The following is a 15,966-nucleotide window of genomic DNA, read 5'->3' on the forward strand; positions in this document are numbered from 1 at the left end:
CGAGACCTCCCACAGCACGACAGGGCGCTTCCCTCCCCGACCTCCACAGCACGAGGCCTCGTCACCACAGTTCCTTCTACTGGTACCTCACGCCCGGCATCCAGAAAAAATTACTGTGCCTACAAATAGACAAAAAAACACAGCGTGCACACAGAGCAAGCGTCAGAACCAGACTCGGACGTGGCGGGGATGTCGGAATCATCGGCCTGGGAATTTAGAACAACTGTGGTTAACATGCTAAGGGCTCTGATGGATAAAGTAGGCAGCGTGGAAGAACAGACGGGATATGGGAGCAGAGAGATGGAAATCCTAGGAAAGAACCAGGAGAAAAGCTAGACGTTGAACACACTGCAGCAGAAATGGAGCTTGGCTTTGACGGGGCTGAGGAAGGATCTGTGAGCTCGAGGACACGGCAGCAGCAAAAACTAAATGCTTCTGTCTGCAGAAGATGCTGCCAAGAGAGTGGGAGGTCAGCCCTCAGACTGGGAGAAGATATCTGCAGACGCATCTGGGAAAGGACTGTCATCCCAAACATACAAAGAACTCTGAAAACTCAACAATAAGAAAACAACTGGATTAAAAAATGGGCCAAAGACTCAGACAAGCACCTCACCAAAGACATACAGGTGGCAAATAAGCATATAAAAGATGCCGCACATCATAGTCATCAGGGAAACGCAAACGAAAACAACGAGATTCCACCGCACGCCTATGAGAATGGCCGAAATGCAGGACACTGACGACACCAGATGCTGACGAGGAGGTGGAGCCACAAGAACCCTCATTCGTGGCTGGTGGGCACGCAGAACGGTGCAGCCGCTCGGGAAGGCAGCTGGACATCTTCTTACAAAACTAAACCCACTCTCACCATACGAGCAGCTGGTATTTACCCGAATGAACTGAAACCTTCTGTCCACACAAAAACCTGCAGGTGGATGCTTACAGCAGCTCGGAAGCATCCAAGGTGTCCTTCAGTGGGGAGTGGATAAACTGCGGTGCCGCCAGACAACGGAATGTTATCAGCACTAAAAAGAAAAGAGCTGTGAACCATGAAAAGACGTGGAGGAACTTAAATGCATGTTACTAAGTGGAAGAAGCCAGTCTGAAAAGGCGACACAGCATATGGCTGTAACTCTGTGACATTCTGGAAAACGGCAAAGCTGCGGGGACAGCAAAGATCCACGGCTGCCAGGGGTCGGGGAAGGATGAATAGGAGCACGGAGGATTTTTAGGGCACTGAAAGTACTCTGTATGGTACAGTGACAGTGGATGCATGTGTTACACATTTGTCCAAACCTGCAGAACGTACAACACCAAGAGTGAACCCTAAGGGAGACCATGGACTTTGGGCGACAATGATGTGTCAACGCAGGTGCAGCAGTTGTGACAAATGCACCATCTAGTGGAGAACACTGATAACGGGAGAGGCTGTCAGAGTGTGGGGCAGAAGGGATATGGGAAATGTCTACCTTCCCCTCAATTTTGCTCTGAAACTAAAACTGCTCTTAAAAAAGTCTGCAAGAAAAAAAAGAAGGAAGCAGTGACACACAATACAACGTGGATGAACCTCCAAAACGTGATGCTCAGGGATGGAAGCCGGACACAAAGACCACATATTGCCAGCTTGCACTTGGGTGAAATGTCCAGCAGATTCACAGGGACAGAAAGCGATCAGGGGCTGCCAGGGGCGGGGTGGGGGAGCGGTGGGGAGGGACTGCCATTGAGGGCACAGGGTCTCCTGGAGCGTGGAAAACGCTCCGGAACTAGGTAGGGGTGGTGGCTGCACAGCACTGTGCACCCTTCAGAATGGGTAACTTGATGCCATGTGAACCACAGCTCAATAAAGCTCTAACAGAAAGGAGACGAGGAAAAGAATAAAAAGAAGCCCATCCGATCTGGTCACTGTCCTGCTCAAAACCCAGTGTGCTTGTGGAAGCCAAGTCCTTACACGGCCTACTCGAACAGGAGTGACCCGGCTCTCGGCCCCCTGGGAGTGGTCCCGGGCGCCCCCAGACATGCTCCCCCGAGGACCCCTCTCTGCATAGGGCCCCTAGCCGCCTGTGTGTGGCTCCCTCCACCTCGGGGTCCCACCCTCCTCCACCGTGCAGGACCATCCTGCCAAGACGGCCCGGCCTCCTGGCCACTGTCAGCTCGGCCTGTCCCCAGGCTTAGGCCCGGGCGGGCGCTTCTGCGGGGGTCCCGGTGGGTTGTCCCCGCCTGGGGGAAGGACGGGTGACGAATGTCACCGCTGCTCAGGGCGGCGGCCCAGGCTGTGCAGTTTCCTCGGGGTTTGGGTAAAGAGCGAGAGGAACGATTCTGGGCACGGTCTTGTGTCTCGTGTTCAACGACAAGTGAAAATGCCGGTGGAGAAAAGATGGGGGCTCGGGAGCCACACCGGGCACACGGGGTTTACACCTGGGTGACACTGCGCCTTTGGGGACGGGGCGGGCAGACAGCGCTGCGGGCTGGCGGGAGGGAGAGCCGAGGAGGGCGGGGACCAGGACTCAGCGTGCACAGCAGAAGGCGCGCCCCGCCCCAAATCAGGAGGGCTCCAGGGTCGCAGCGGGGGGGGGGGGGGGGGGGGGGGGCGCTTCGGCAGGTTCAGCCCGCCCTCGAGGCCCCGCCCCTCGGGGGGTCTCCGCCCCATGACCGTCACCTTCGGAGCCCCGCCCCAGAGGCCGCGCCCCTACAGTCTCCGCCCTAAGTCCCGCCCTCGAAGCCCCGCCCCTCGGGGGTCTCCGCCCCATGGGTGTCAGGCTTTGGAGTCCCGCCCCCAGAAGCCACGCCCCTACAGTCTCCGCCCTAAGTCCCGCCCCCAGAAGCCCCGCCCCTTGGAGCCCGCACCCGACAGCCCCGCCTCTCAGTCCGCGCCCAGTGAGTTCCAGCCCTCAGGGTCCCGTCCAGTCCCTCAGTCTCCCCGCTAAGAGTCGCAGCCCACGGAGCCCCGCCCCGACTCCCCACCACGTCAGCCACGCCTCCCTATGAGTGGCCCCGCGGAGTCTCCGCCCCTAGAAGCCCCGCCCCTCATTCATCCCGCCCCTCACTCGCCCCGCCGCCGGTCACCTCGGGTCAGCTGCGGCTTCCCCGGGCCCCACTTGACCTCAGGGTGGACCAAGCACACGCGCTGGGCGCCCGCCGGCAGCAGAGGGTCCCTCCTGAGCAGCTCCTCGTCCTCGTCCTCGTCCTCGTCCGCATCTTCTGGCTCCTCCTCCTCCTCCTCTCCCGCTCGGCTTCTCCGGCCATCCGCCCATGGGCCCCGGCCGCCGCCCCCTCGCCCGTCCAGGCCCCCCGGGTCCCCGGGTCTGAAGGCGGCAAGCGCGCGCTCGGGGCAGGGCAGCAGCGGCACCGCGGCCCGCAGAGCCGGGCGGCCGCGAACCACGCGGGGCAGCCAGGCCCCCGGGCGGACGGCGGCCCGCAGGGCCCACATTTCATGTCCGCCCGTCCGCAGTGGGCGGGGCCTCGGGGCTCCCCTGCGGGCTCCCCATTGGCCGCCCGGCGTCACGTGGTCGACGCCGCCTGATTGGCGGGCCCGGGTCCTCTGGGAGGGAGGCGGGGCTCCGGACGCCGTGCGGGGCGCCTTGCGCTGCGGCGGGATGCTCGCGGCGGACCCCGCGCCAGGTATGCTGCTCGCGGCCGGGCCCCGCGCCCGACTGCGGCCCGCCCCCCACGCCGCGCTTCCCGCGCCCGCCCCGGCCTCCGCGCACCGTCGGGGCCGGTCCGGGGCCAACCCCGTTCCCGGGGGGCGCGAACTCTGCTTGGCGGTCTGAGTGCGGCCCAGGGGTCTCGGATCCTGCCTTTGTGAATCCGAGTGCGGCCCCGGGGCTCCCAGATCCTGCCCATCTGAGTCCCAGTGTGGCCTCCGGGGTCCCAGATCCTGCCTTGGGGGATCCGAGTGCAGCCCGGGAGTCCCAGATCCTGCCTTTGTGAGTCGGAGTGCGGCCCGGGGGTCCCAGATCCTGCCTTTGTGAGTCCGAGTGTAGCCCCTGGGTCCCAGATCCTGCCTTGCGGATGCAAATGCGGCCCGGGGGTCCCAATCCTGCCTTTGTGAGTCCGAGTGCAGTCCCCCTCCGGGGTCTTAGATCCTGCCTTGGGGGTCCGAATGTGGCTTGTGGATGTGGCTTGGGAAATGATGGCAGAGCCCGCTGGGTCGAGCATGTGGTGAGGGTGGGCTGGTTCCAGGGAGCCTCACCCGTTCAGACTGGTCGCAGTTTCTCCTGCGGGCAGCATGCGGAGTGCCCGGTGCTGAAGGGGTCACAGAATTCCAGCCTCCACGGAGGTTCTGGTTTTCACGGGAGAACCATTGTCGGTTCGTTGAAATGTTCCTTTCTAAGTGTCTGCAGGAGGCCATGGCCTTTCTGAGGTTTCGGGAGGTGAGGTTACATCACATCGTGTAACAGAGGATGAGGGAGACGCCAGACGACTGGAAAGACGGAACGGAGCCCCAAGCGGCCTTGGAAACCCAGTAGCATCGAGGGATGTGTGTAAGGGATGAAAGCGACCTTGAGACGGTGCGTTACTGGCGGGATCTGTCGTCTACACGGCCTGACAAATGGGATCACACTGTGCAGAAGTAGAAATGGGGATTGAGACGTAGATTGTTAGCCTTGAGGACAATCGGTGACATCTTGGGATCTTGACTCAGCGTTGCCGCCGAAAGACGTGGACCATCCTGGTGCCATTTGCCTGTGGACAGGACGAGACTGAATTCAAACTTAGGATGCTGACTTCACGAGTTGGTGAGCTCGGGTGGTCCACACCCTTTGTGACGATGAGGCCATGCGAAGATCTGGGGGGAGAGAAGGAAACTGAGGACAGATGCGCGGCGCGTCGGCCTGGGACGGGTGTACGCACCGCACCACGTTACTGTATGTGTCGTATCGTGTTGTCTGTGTTGCTTGGTAAAATGTTTAGCTTAATGTGTCCCGAATATGCTGCCAGTCAGTGTGCAGCTCTGTATTTAGTGCACATTGTGTGTGGACCGCCTGCCTGGAATGGGGTCCGACGGGTGTTTGGTAACTGATTTCCTCCCTCTGTTCGTCGGCCTTACGTGTGTCTGTGGGGACACACGCTGACCGCGGTGCAGCGAGCTCACTGCTTCATGGTCCCTCCTCGTGCATCTCACAATGGAAATACACAGCAGCCTCAGTGTGGTCGGTGTCGCTGCCCTGGAGAAGCCCCCAGAATGTGGCGGAATTGCTGATTTGGGCCTTGAACACGGTTGGGCCCCTGTAAGTGGGCTTGGGGGTGCGCGGCCCGGCGGGCGGGGGGCTGCAGCTTCCTGGCTGAGCAGTTCTGATGTCGCAGGGGAGGCGGGTCTGGGCGACTCGGGCGGGAGCAGTGCCGCCTCCGTGAGACGTGTGTCCTGAGGCTGCGTCCGTGCGGGCGTCTCCCTCCGTCGCGTAGGCCCAGGTTTTCCTGCTCGGCGCCCAGGTGGAGCCGCTGTAGGGACTTCTGTGCACAAGCCTTTGCCCGGAAATGGGCCTTCGTTTCTCCTGGGTCGGGACCAGCAGCGAGTGGCTGGAGTCTGGAACGTGTGCTTTTTGCGAGACCCCCAAGCTGTCGTCCACCCTGGTCACACTGTTTCACGCTCCCGTCTGCGGTGGGAGAGTCCAGTGGCCTCACACGCTCCTGTGCTCGTCAGCCTTGTTGGTTTTAGCCGTTGTGATAGTCAGGAAGTGGTGTTTGCTGTGGTTTTAATCCCGTTTCTCTGATGCTTAGCATCTTTGGATCCATATGTATGCTTTCGTGAGGAGTGTGTTGCAATCTTTTGCTGGTCTTTTTTTTTTTTTCTTGCTGAGGAAGACTGGCCCTGAGCTACCATCGGTGCCCACCTTCCTCCAGTTTATATGTGGGACGCCTGCCACAGCATGGCTTCACAAGCGGTGCCGCGTCCACACCCAGGATCCGAACCTGCGAACCCCAGGCCAAGGCCGTCAAAGAGGAATGTGTGAACTTAACCGCCACTGGGCCGGCCGTTGCTGGTCATTTTTATTGATTTGCTTGTCTTCTTTCTGTTGAGTTTTGAGCCTTGTTTTATAAAGTCTTGATAAAGCTCCTTCACTGGACGTGTCCTTTGCACGTATTTTTCTATCAGACGGTGCCTTGTCTTTTCATTTCCTCAAACAATGTGTTTTCTGGAGCAAAAGTTTTGAATTTTGATGAACTCCGATGTATCTGCTCTTTTATGGATGATGCTTTTTGTGATCAATCAAAACATTTTAACCCTACGTTGCAGAATTTTCCTCCTATGTTTGTTCTGAAAGTTTCGTGGTTTCCATCTCAGCGTTAGGTCCGTGCCTCGTGTGGAGTGAACCCTCGTGTCAGGTGTGCAGGGGACCGAGACATGGCCTGTACCACGTGGGTCCTTCTGGCCGGGCTGCGGGTTAAACGGACATGAGACCGACTAAGAGGAGAAAGTGGATCAAGGTTCACCACAGTGGACGTGCGGAGACCCGGGAAGCCTGAGCGACGCCCAGATGGCGCAGGCTCTTTTCTTAAATCGTCGGCCGGAGACAAGGAGGGTGTGGGAGGGCCGAGGCTTCGCGGGGAGACAGGCGACTCACGGGGACGTGGAACAGCGAGTGTTTGGGGAACAGGACGGTGATAACAGGGCTCAGCAGGGACCCGCCCAGCCTGCCGGTGCCCGGAGTCGCCTGTGGGATGCCTGTGCCTGGGACGGCCTTCATCTTCCCTTCCTCGCGTCCCCTCCGTCCTCAGACCCAGGGCCCCTCTCTACCCACGGGGCTCCCTGTCTCCCTGGGGTCTCCTTGGGGTCTCTTCTGGCCCCTCCTTGGCCCCCGCCCCCCACGCACCCTGCGGCGCGACCCCCGGGGTCAGGACACCCCTCCTCGCGGGGTCTCTGGTGATGCTGGGCCCTTGCAGCTGGTGCCTGGAAGTCGCGTGGAACAGCCCGTGTGCGACGTGGAAGCCGTGAGGACGCGGCTGCCCCGGCTCTTTTGTCTCCTTCCCCGGATCGTCCGGGTCTCCTCAGCAGCGGCGTGGTTTCCGCGTCTGGGATTCCCCGCGAGGCCGTGCGCGTCATCCCGCCTGGCGTGAGAGGAGCGTGGAGCAGATCCAGCCAGCGAGTGGGAGGATGCGCCCCGCTCGCCCCCGTGGACTCGAGGGTGCCGTGCGGGGCGGCCGTCTTGTCTTATGCCTGGGATCAGGCGCAGGGACCCCTGGTGGGGCCGGGAGGCCGGCGGAGGGGGCACTGACTGCAGCCCCGCCTGCCCTGCCCGCGGGCCCTTCACGTGCTCGCGATCACACACACGTGCTCCCTGCTGGTGCCGTGCACACACGTGGCCACCACGCCCTCCTCTCCCCGGGGCTGTGGGCAGCGTGGTGTCTGCAGGGCCCGTGAGGCTCATCTTCAGCCTCCACTCAGAGCCTCCCAGGTCGATGCCCGGCGTGAGGGAGGTGACTTCTCAGCAGCCGTGTGGACGGGCCGGAGTCCGCGTGAGTCCCGGAGCCGTGAGCGGAGAGGGCGGGTGTGGTTCAGCCATGAACAGCGACTGAGGCCGACACGTGGCCGTGGCACGGATGGTCCCAGCACATGGTGCTCGGGGGTGGAAGGCGCACACGAGGACACACGGCGTCGAGGCCACTGATGGGAGAACGAGAGCAGGCGGATCCGCCGAGATATCACGTGGGGCCTGGATGGGGAGTGAGGCTGCAGGCAGGTGTGGGTGATGGAAGGTTCTGGAACGGGTGGAGGTGGCCCCACTCTGAACGCTCCTGGGGAAGGGCCTTTGCACGGGGTGGGAAGACCCCTTTTCATAAAAAAATTACAGACTGTAATGGTTATTACAGGGTGTGTTGTACACGTGTAACGAATCCGTATAACGTGGGATCACGTAGCCGCCATCCGAATCAAGACAGGACGTGACTCGGGAGCCCCCGCGAGCCCTTCCCATGAGGCCCCATGTGTGTGACCGTCGTGTCCTCATCCTCGTGGCCCCCGCCACGTGCAGCCTTCAGTCCCTCAGCTCTGACCTGCTGTGGAAGACTCAGGTTTGGCTCCTCGTGGCTGCGGTGTCCCCGTCCACGCCATTAAACGGAGTCCCCACCCCCCTCTCTCAGACCTGGCTCCACGTCTACTTTCTGTTTCTATGGATCTGACTCCTCTGTGACCTCCTGTGAGTGGAGTCACACAGTATCTGTCCGTCTGTGTCGGCTGACGTCACTGAGCATCTTGTCGTCAAGACCCATTCATGATGTACCAGGTACAGAGTTTCCTTCCTTTTCAGGGCTGCGTAATATTCCATTGTGGGGATGGACTGCGTTTTGTTTCTTCATCCATTGATGGCAGATGTAGGATCTACAGTAATTTCTCATGTCTCACAATATGTGTGGAACATCTTCAGAAAGTCCTATGAGTCAAAAGTCGTTTACCATTAACGTTTTTCACTTGTTATTTTGAAAAACATTGCACCTGAGAAAAAGGGAAAAATACGTAGAACTTTGCCCTGCGTTCCCTGTGTTCCCTGTGCACGTGTGTGTGCATGTGCCCGTGTGTGCTGTGCATGTGCTGGCACACACGTGTGCACGGTGCATGCGGTGTGTTTCCATGTGCATGTGTTGGTGCATGCATGTACCTGTGTGGTCGCAGGTGCACTTGCGAGTGGGCTGCAGACTGAATCCGGCTCTAGAAATGCGTGCGTGCGTGGCCCACAGGTGACCCTTAGCAGCCACGTCACCGCAGTCGATCGCGGGCACTGGGCTGGATGGCGTGGACGTCCTCACGGGGCCTGTGCTCACGGCTGCATCACAGCTTCTCTGAGCCCCACTCAGCGTCGGCCGAGGACCCCGTGACGTTTAGCCGTCCTGTCCTGGGTCCCTTCAGGCTGCAGGCTTGGCCGTTTGGAGACCCCAGGCCTGTGGTTGTGGGGACACCGACGTGGGGGTGGGGTGTGGGCGGCACCCAAAGCCCCAGGCCGTGCGGCTCCCCTGCCCACTCCCACCTTGGACGCCTCCTCCAGGAGCCCAGGATGCGCCTGGGGTGCAGGGATGAGGGGAGTCACCCCACTGCTCGTGCGTCCCTGCAGGAGACAGGCCTGGACCACAGGAAAGGCCCGGCCGAGCGGGATGCTGACACGGACGCGCCCGAGACAGCGAGGACGTCACCTGTGGGATTTCGGGAGCTAAAAACAACGGGACGGTGTGGGTGTGCCTGACGCAGGAGAAGCATGGACGCTGATTTACTGTCAGGAAGTGGACGACCTCGTGCACAAGGGTGAGCTCCCCGTGCAGGGATGAGGGTCACAGAGCTGACGCGGCCCCCACTCTCTCATCACGTCCCCTCACTCACAGCTGGTGTTGGTTGCTGCTCTGGTGGTCGTGCTGCCCGCACGCTGGGCCTGTGCCTGTGGCGGGAGGTGTGGCTGTTGGTGGCGTGTGAGTGTCTCTGGGCGGGTCCCATGTGAGGTTCTAGGGTGTCGGGACGTCTCAGCAGGACTCACATGCTGACTGAGTGCGTCTGGGCGCCATCGTTTCTGTTGCATGGAGCTTTGACAAACCGTCCTCCTGGGGACCCCCTCTGGTCTCTGGGGACACAGGCCGCGTTCTGTGGTCCTGAGTGTTCCCACTGGGCCTGTGCTGGTGCTCCTACCCCTGGGCGTGAATAGATGTGGGGTCACAAGCGTGCTGCATGGTCCCCGGGGTGCCCAGGAAGCACAGCCTCACCCGGGCAGTGCTTGTCTACGTGGTCCTGGTCGGCAGACGGTTCCTGTGAAGGGCTGGTTGTGATCATTTTCATGCCGTCAGGTCATCCTGTCCGTGTGTTAGTGTGAGAGCAGCACACACGTCACGTGACCCAGTGGGCTGTGTCCCCATGAAACTTCATTGACACACGCGGTTCCAATAAAACTTTATTGACACCAGCCCTTCCAATAAACTTCACTGACACAGGTGTTCCAATAAAGCTTTATTGACACATGCGGTTTTGATAAAGCTTTATTGACACACGTGGTTTCGATAAAACTTTATTGACACAGGCCGTTCCAATAAAACTTTATTGGCAGAGGCGGCTGAGGGCCGAGTGACCTGAGGGCGGGGCTGCCAGCCCTGATCCGGGCCCTTTCCTTGTGAGGAGCCGCTTGTCCCTGAAGGACTGGGTCCCGTCTCGCTTCCCCCGACCCAGGTGCCACCGTCAGTCTGGGGTCTGAGAGGCCGGCATCGCGGTTCCCCGCCCGCCTTCTCCGCCCAAAGTGGAGACCCCTTCGTGGGGCGGGTGCCCCTGGGGAGGCGCGAGGTGCAGGGACGGGGGACATGCGTGCAGGCGGCGGGTCTGCACGTGACTGTTTCCCTTCCTCGCCGGCCGCGTGCACAGGGCGTCCTCTGGCCCCGTCATGGCAAACATCTGTCTCCTGCAGAGGCCGACCGCGGCTCTGGCTCCTGTGCCCGTCTTCCAGGGCCGCCCTCTGGAAAGAGGGAGGACACAGCGCGGGCAGGGACGCGGGCCGGTGTCCCAGGGAGGACGGGCCGCCAGGAAGGTGTTGCCTTGCTGACCGCGCCCTCCGCTGTCTGCGCGCTGTGCAGGAACCAGGCCTGTTCCGGGACGCGGGGAGATGGTGCGGGTCTGCCCCCGGCTGTGGAGACGGGCCGCCTCCTCTGGGTGAGCCGGGCACGCGGAGGCCGCCTCGGGGTCACACACGAGCCCCAAGCACAGGGCTGTCGTCCTCCCTCGGACACCCATCCCCGTCTCTGGTCCTGGTGAGGGGAGGCCAGGAGGGCCCGGAGGTCAAGGGTCAGCCCGTGGGTGTGGGGGGGGCCCTGGGGCACCTGGCAGCCCGTTGCCCCCTCCGAGCAGCCCGTCTGGGGCCAGAGCCGTGTCCTCTGGAGCTGGGACCGAGGCCTCGGCCAGTCAGGCACTGGGCGTGTGCGCTGGAGGGAGCCCCACCTGGGCCGCCTGGGGCGGGTGAGCCCTCGGTTCCAGGGCCTGTCGGGCAGTGTCAGCGGCTCGCCCGGGGGACGTCGAGCGCCCGCTGAGCCCGAGCACCTGAGACGAGCCGTTGGCCCCCTGACTCTGTGTGTGTGTGTTTCTGGTCAGTGCGCACGCCCTGCGCCCCTGGAACCTGTGTGAGAAGATGGACAGCCTGCTGACCTTCCAGTGGCACCAGGGCAGCCTGCCCACCGAGGTGAGGGTGGTGGGGAGGGCCCTGGGGGGTCAGAGGTGGGGATGGTGCTGGGGGAGGGGGTCAGGTGGGGAAGGTCCCCAGGGCGGGTCCCCCGTCCATCCCCGACCCCGGGACAGCCCCGTGTCCTGCAGGTGGTGCACTGTGCGCTCCAGTGTGCCTACTGTGCACTCCTCTGGCAGATCGTGGCGGCCACACAGCCGCTGCTGCCCCAGGTGGCGGGGGACCTGGTGGAGGTCAGTTCTAGATGTGGGGTCTGGAGGGGACACGAGAAGGACAGGGGTGGTGTCCGCGTTTTGACCGGCAACTTGTCCCCCCTGTTGGCAGGCGTCCGTCATCCTGGGGGCCGGCCTGGGCTCGTTGGCTCTCACAGGAGGGCTGACTTGGGCCATCGCCCACACTGCCACGTGGCCGGTCCACCGATCGTGTGGGGTGAAATTCAAATAATCTCTGAGCGCCTGCCCCCGCCCCGCCCCGAGCGCTCCCTGGTCTGGTGACAGTTCTGTGGGGTGGCAGTGTGGACCTCCGAGGGTCTGGTCCTGGAGTCTCGTTTGTTACTGTTTGACGTCCCAGCTGTCGGGCTCGGTCAGGAGCTGGTGGGAGGAGCAGCCTCCGCGTGTCCCTCAGGGTCTCAGGAAACAGACGCGCAGAACACAGCCGTCGGGAGATTGATTTGGAGGTTTGGCTCGCTGGCCTGTGGGCTGGGTGTCGGAAATCCGAGGGCAGCCGGGTCTCGGGCGGGTTTCTCTGTCCTGGTCTGGAGGCAGAATCTCGTCCCGAGACCTCAGTCTCTGCTGTTTGGCCCTCACTTGATTGGACGAGGCCCACCCTCATTACTGAGGTCATCTCCCTGACCTCGGGTCCGCTGGCTGCAGGTTAACCTCGTGCACACGGCACCTTCACGGCAGCCGCCACGTGAGCCCCGGGCACCGTAGCCTGTCGGCATGAGCACACAGGACTGACCCGCTCACTCCCCACACGCCCTTTGTCCTTAGAGGGTGTGTTTTGTCACGTCTGGCCTGAGGCAGCCCTGGAGCTGCACCCTGCTGTGCTGGGACCTGGCGTCTGGGTGGCGCCCATGGCACAACACGGGTTTGCGGTCAGTTTGTCCATCCACCATCGCCTTCCGGCCAGACCAACTTCTACCCACGTTCACCGACGGGAGAACCGAGCTCTGTCGCATCAGGGACTCGCCCAGGTCTGTGGTCTGGTGGGGCCCCGGGTCCCAAGCCCATGGCGCGGCTGTTGGGATGGCCTCCCTCACCGCCTCCGTCATCGCATGGCCCGTGTGTGTTGGACAGATGGCCGGGCAGAGCCAGTGCAGGCGGGCGGGTACATCACGCACATGCTAACCTCTGAGGCGGTGCCTGCGCTCCCGCTGACGGGGCTCCTGGGCTTCAGGGAGAGGCTGCTCAAGGCCTGACCTGGCTGCCGCATGGGCCTGAACCACCAGAGTGGGGCGCTGAGCGAGAGGGGGTCTGTCACGCTCTCTGTCCTGGCCGGGCCGTCCCCAGGGTCAGAGGAGCAAGAGGCGGGAAGGTGAAAGTGCCCCGTGCGTGGGAAAGTCGGGGTGTGTGGTGTTTTACGTGACGGCGTCTACACATCTTACACGGGTGTCAGATGACGGCGTCTTTCCCCGAACGCTGAGAAGGAATTGTGTGAACGTCCCATTTGCACAGCCACAGCCCACCCTTTAGACGTCTGTGGGGTTGATGGACACGCTCAGAGTTCATGCTGGAACTCGGCTGGTTGTTCCCGTGGATGAAATGTTGACGGGTCAATCTCGTGCCAGGGATGAAGCTTTTTTTTTTTATTTTTGAGGAAGATTAGCCCTGAGCTAACATCTGCTGCCAATCCTCCTCTTTTTGCTGAGGAAGACTGGCCCTGAGCTAAGATCATGTCCATCTTCCTCTACTTTATATGTGGGACATCTACCACAGCATGGCGTGCCAAGTGGTGCCATGTCCACACTCGGGATCCGAACCAGTGAATCCCAGGCCACCAAAGCAGAACGTGCAAACTTAACCGCTGTACCACCGGGCGGGCCCTGGAATGAAGCTGTTGTGAGCGCTTTGCGGCTCGGGGCGAGTCACTCAGTTTTCTGCCGTCCTCCATGCACCATGAGGAGCTGCTGCTTTGCACAGCAAATTGGGCGTCAATTTAAAAAGGAGCTTTTACCAATATCTTAGAGAAAAAATGTCTCATTTGGTGGATGTTTGATTACTAGGGGGTCAAGGGTTTGGGCATTTTCTCTGGGATCGCCTGTTATGCGTGTGCTTTGGTCCTTTTTTGTTCGTTTGTACGTTTCTGGTTCACAGCCACAGTGCCGGCCTCTCTCCTGCAGACGTTTCCCCAGTTCATCGTTTGTATGTTGTGTTTGTTGTTTGCACATCGTATGCATGTGTGTTTGTATGTTTGCGTGTTGTATGTATGTTGTGTGTTTGCATCTTGTGGCAACTTAAAAAGCAAATTTGCCCGTTATTTTATCTCAAAATGAGTCTGTTCAGGAATAGACCAAAGAATTGCAACTCAGGACGTGCGTGCTGTGGAGAACCACAGGCAAATCCAGAGAACGGGGGAGCTGCCTTTACAGAGAAAGGGGGAGGGCGGGGCCGCTCTGAAGAAAGGGCCATCCGAAGAGGGACGGACCAGGGCGGGAACGGCTCCGCATTGGCTCAGCTGTTTCTGATTGGCTGAGCTGTTTCTCATTGAGCTGCTGTGTTTCTGATTGGCTGAGCTGCAGTGTCACTCATTGGCTGAGCTGTTTCTCATTGGCTGAGCTGCGGCACTTCTGATTCGCTGGACTATGCCGGTTTTCATTGGCTGGGCTGTGGTGTTTCTGATTGGTTGAGCTGTTTGTCCTTGGCTTAGCTGCGGCATCGCTGATTGGCTGGGCTGTTGCCGGGTGGGGAGCGCATCTTCCCTCCATGCCGCAGCGGTACTTCCCATTGGAGACGCGAGCCCGGATGTCTTCCTGTCTGGGGTGATTGACAGGGGAGGGCGTGAGGCCCCTCCCCCCCGCCCGCAGGCCGTCCCCGTCCAGCTCAGCTCAGGTTTTTTTAGTCACTTTGGCAGTTGTGTGTGTTGTTCGCACATACATGTTGGTGTGTTTGCGTGCCATTGTGCCCGTCACCTCGTGTCCTGGCGTTGCATAGCAGGTCCTTCGATGTCACTAAATGTCCCCCATGTTTCATTTGCACCTTCCTGCTTGTGGAAGGCCCGGGGGTGCTGGTCCACTGGGTCCTGGGGGGCTGCGGGGGGTGGGGGCGGGATCTGTCCTCTTAGGGTGGATGGATGCCTCTCAGTGCCCGCCGGGCCTTCCTCCTGCTCTGCGATCTGCTGCTGATCCTGAGCCGCCAGGGCCCGGCCATGTCCTGCAGAGCACGCTGGTCGCCTTCCTCAAGGAGCACGTGCTCCTGGACGAGGCGGGGCCACAGTCGGGCCTGGGGCAGGAGGGGGAGCCGGAGGCGCGAGGCGGCCTGGGCCTTGAGGGCTGCTCTCCCGCGGCCCGTGGGGTGCGCCGCCTCCCTGGGTCTCTGAGCTGCGTCCCCTGTCCATCCACCGCGGTGTCCTCTGGGTTCAGGCTGCTGCACAAGGTTCACGGGGGGCCGGGGTCTGGGGGACTCAACCTCGGGGGTGGAATTGGGGAAACAAGGGGCCCTGGGACGCTTGGGAGCTTACCATGTGTGGGCCCAGGTCCATGCTGTAGGGGTCAAGGGGGCCGGTGGTGGTCCTGATCCATCGTGCTCCTGGCAGCAGCTCCCAGAGAGGATCCTGGGACCTGAGCGCACATCCCGGCCCCGCCCGACATGCCCAACCCGCATGGAGTCCTGCCCGGTGTCGGACCCTCGGCATAAAACCTGTCTGCTGGGCTCCAGGATGCAAAGGAGGAAGGGACGCGGTTCTCGTCCCCTTGGTGGATTTAACGCCGTGGTGCGTGGTGTGTGCAGCTCCCTCCCCCACGCAGCCTGAGCAGCAGGGACCCTGTGGGGACCGGTGTGGGCATGACCCCTTCTCATCTGGGTCAGCTCTTCATCCCGAGGGGCTGTTCGCAGGGGTCTCTGACGAGGTGGAGATGCAGGCGGCGGCCGAGGTCCACCCTTCTACCTGGAGGTCCGCCCTCCGCCTCGCCCAGTCCCGGCTTCACCCCGCGTCCGTGCCACTTTCTCCCTGCGTAAGATACAGGCTTGTGGTCGGAGGTTCCGCAGGTGCAGTGAACGCAGAAGAGAGGAACAGCCGCAGTCTCAGGGGCTCCCCTGTTGTCGACCCTGTTCCTTGTCTGTCTGGACAAAGGCGCTCTGTGTTGTTGTGGACGGCATCGCCCCTTAACAGCTCATCAGGATTTTTATGTTGTTAACAGCTCCTCCCAAACCTATCTCCTGGTGCGTGTTTCCGTTAGGACGTCACGTTTTGTCATCTGTGCCTTCTCGTCAGGTGGAGAGGGTCATTGTTTCAGTTTCGTTCTCTCATTACTACTGAGATTGAATGGAAGCTCCATGAGGGCAGGGACGGGGTTTTGGGGGGTCTGATTGGATCGTTGTTTAGGGCAGTGCCTGGTGATGACAAGGAGCTGGAAAAGGTTTGAATGGATGCGGGGGTGGGAGGAAGGGGGAGGGAGGGATGGATGGACGAGTGGGTATGTGGGTGGACAGGGGGATGGATGGGTGGGTGGATGATGGATGGGTCGAGTGGTGGGTAGATGGGTAGATGGTTGGACAGACGAGTGGACAGACATGTCTGTCAGTCAGTGTCACTTTCCCTCCAGGACTGTGCAGGTGTAGACTCTTGGTGTGTCTGTAACACGGTGGCGACTTTAGCCCTTTATCTGTTGCGA

At 61.0% G+C, this 15,966-nt stretch overlaps 2 protein-coding genes across 24 annotated transcripts in view; one reads left to right on the forward strand and one right to left on the reverse strand.

The window, feature by feature from the left end:
* Positions 1-3,463, reverse strand: part of GTPBP6 (GTP binding protein 6 (putative)) — a 26,403-nt gene extending 22,940 nt beyond the window's left edge. For all 5 annotated transcript variants that reach the window (XR_011434896.1, XR_011434895.1, XR_011434894.1 and 2 more), the window contains exon 1: positions 3,064-3,463. Coding sequence is in view for 1 of the 5 variants with exons in the window: in XM_023633894.2 (XP_023489662.1) it covers positions 3,064-3,427 (364 nt within the window). In the remaining 4 variants the exon portion in view is untranslated. The remainder of the gene's footprint in view (positions 1-3,063) is intronic.
* The window catches only part of LOC138921912 (uncharacterized), a 25,234-nt gene continuing 12,725 nt past the window's right edge, over positions 3,458-15,966 (forward strand). For 10 of the 19 annotated variants that reach the window (XR_011434908.1, XR_011434900.1, XM_070257828.1 and 7 more), the window contains exons 1-5: positions 3,629-7,675; positions 7,810-8,222; positions 9,045-9,232; positions 10,537-10,710; positions 11,048-11,135. Coding sequence is in view for 8 of the 19 variants with exons in the window: in XM_070257828.1 (XP_070113929.1) it covers positions 9,186-9,232; positions 10,537-10,710; positions 11,048-11,135 (309 nt within the window). In the remaining 11 variants the exon portion in view is untranslated. The other 9 variants (XR_011434905.1, XR_011434904.1, XR_011434906.1 and 6 more) reach the window with 6 other exon arrangements.

Source organism: Equus caballus, chromosome X, assembly GCF_041296265.1.
Source record: "Equus caballus isolate H_3958 breed thoroughbred chromosome X, TB-T2T, whole genome shotgun sequence".
Classification (NCBI taxonomy): domain Eukaryota; kingdom Metazoa; phylum Chordata; class Mammalia; order Perissodactyla; family Equidae; genus Equus; species Equus caballus.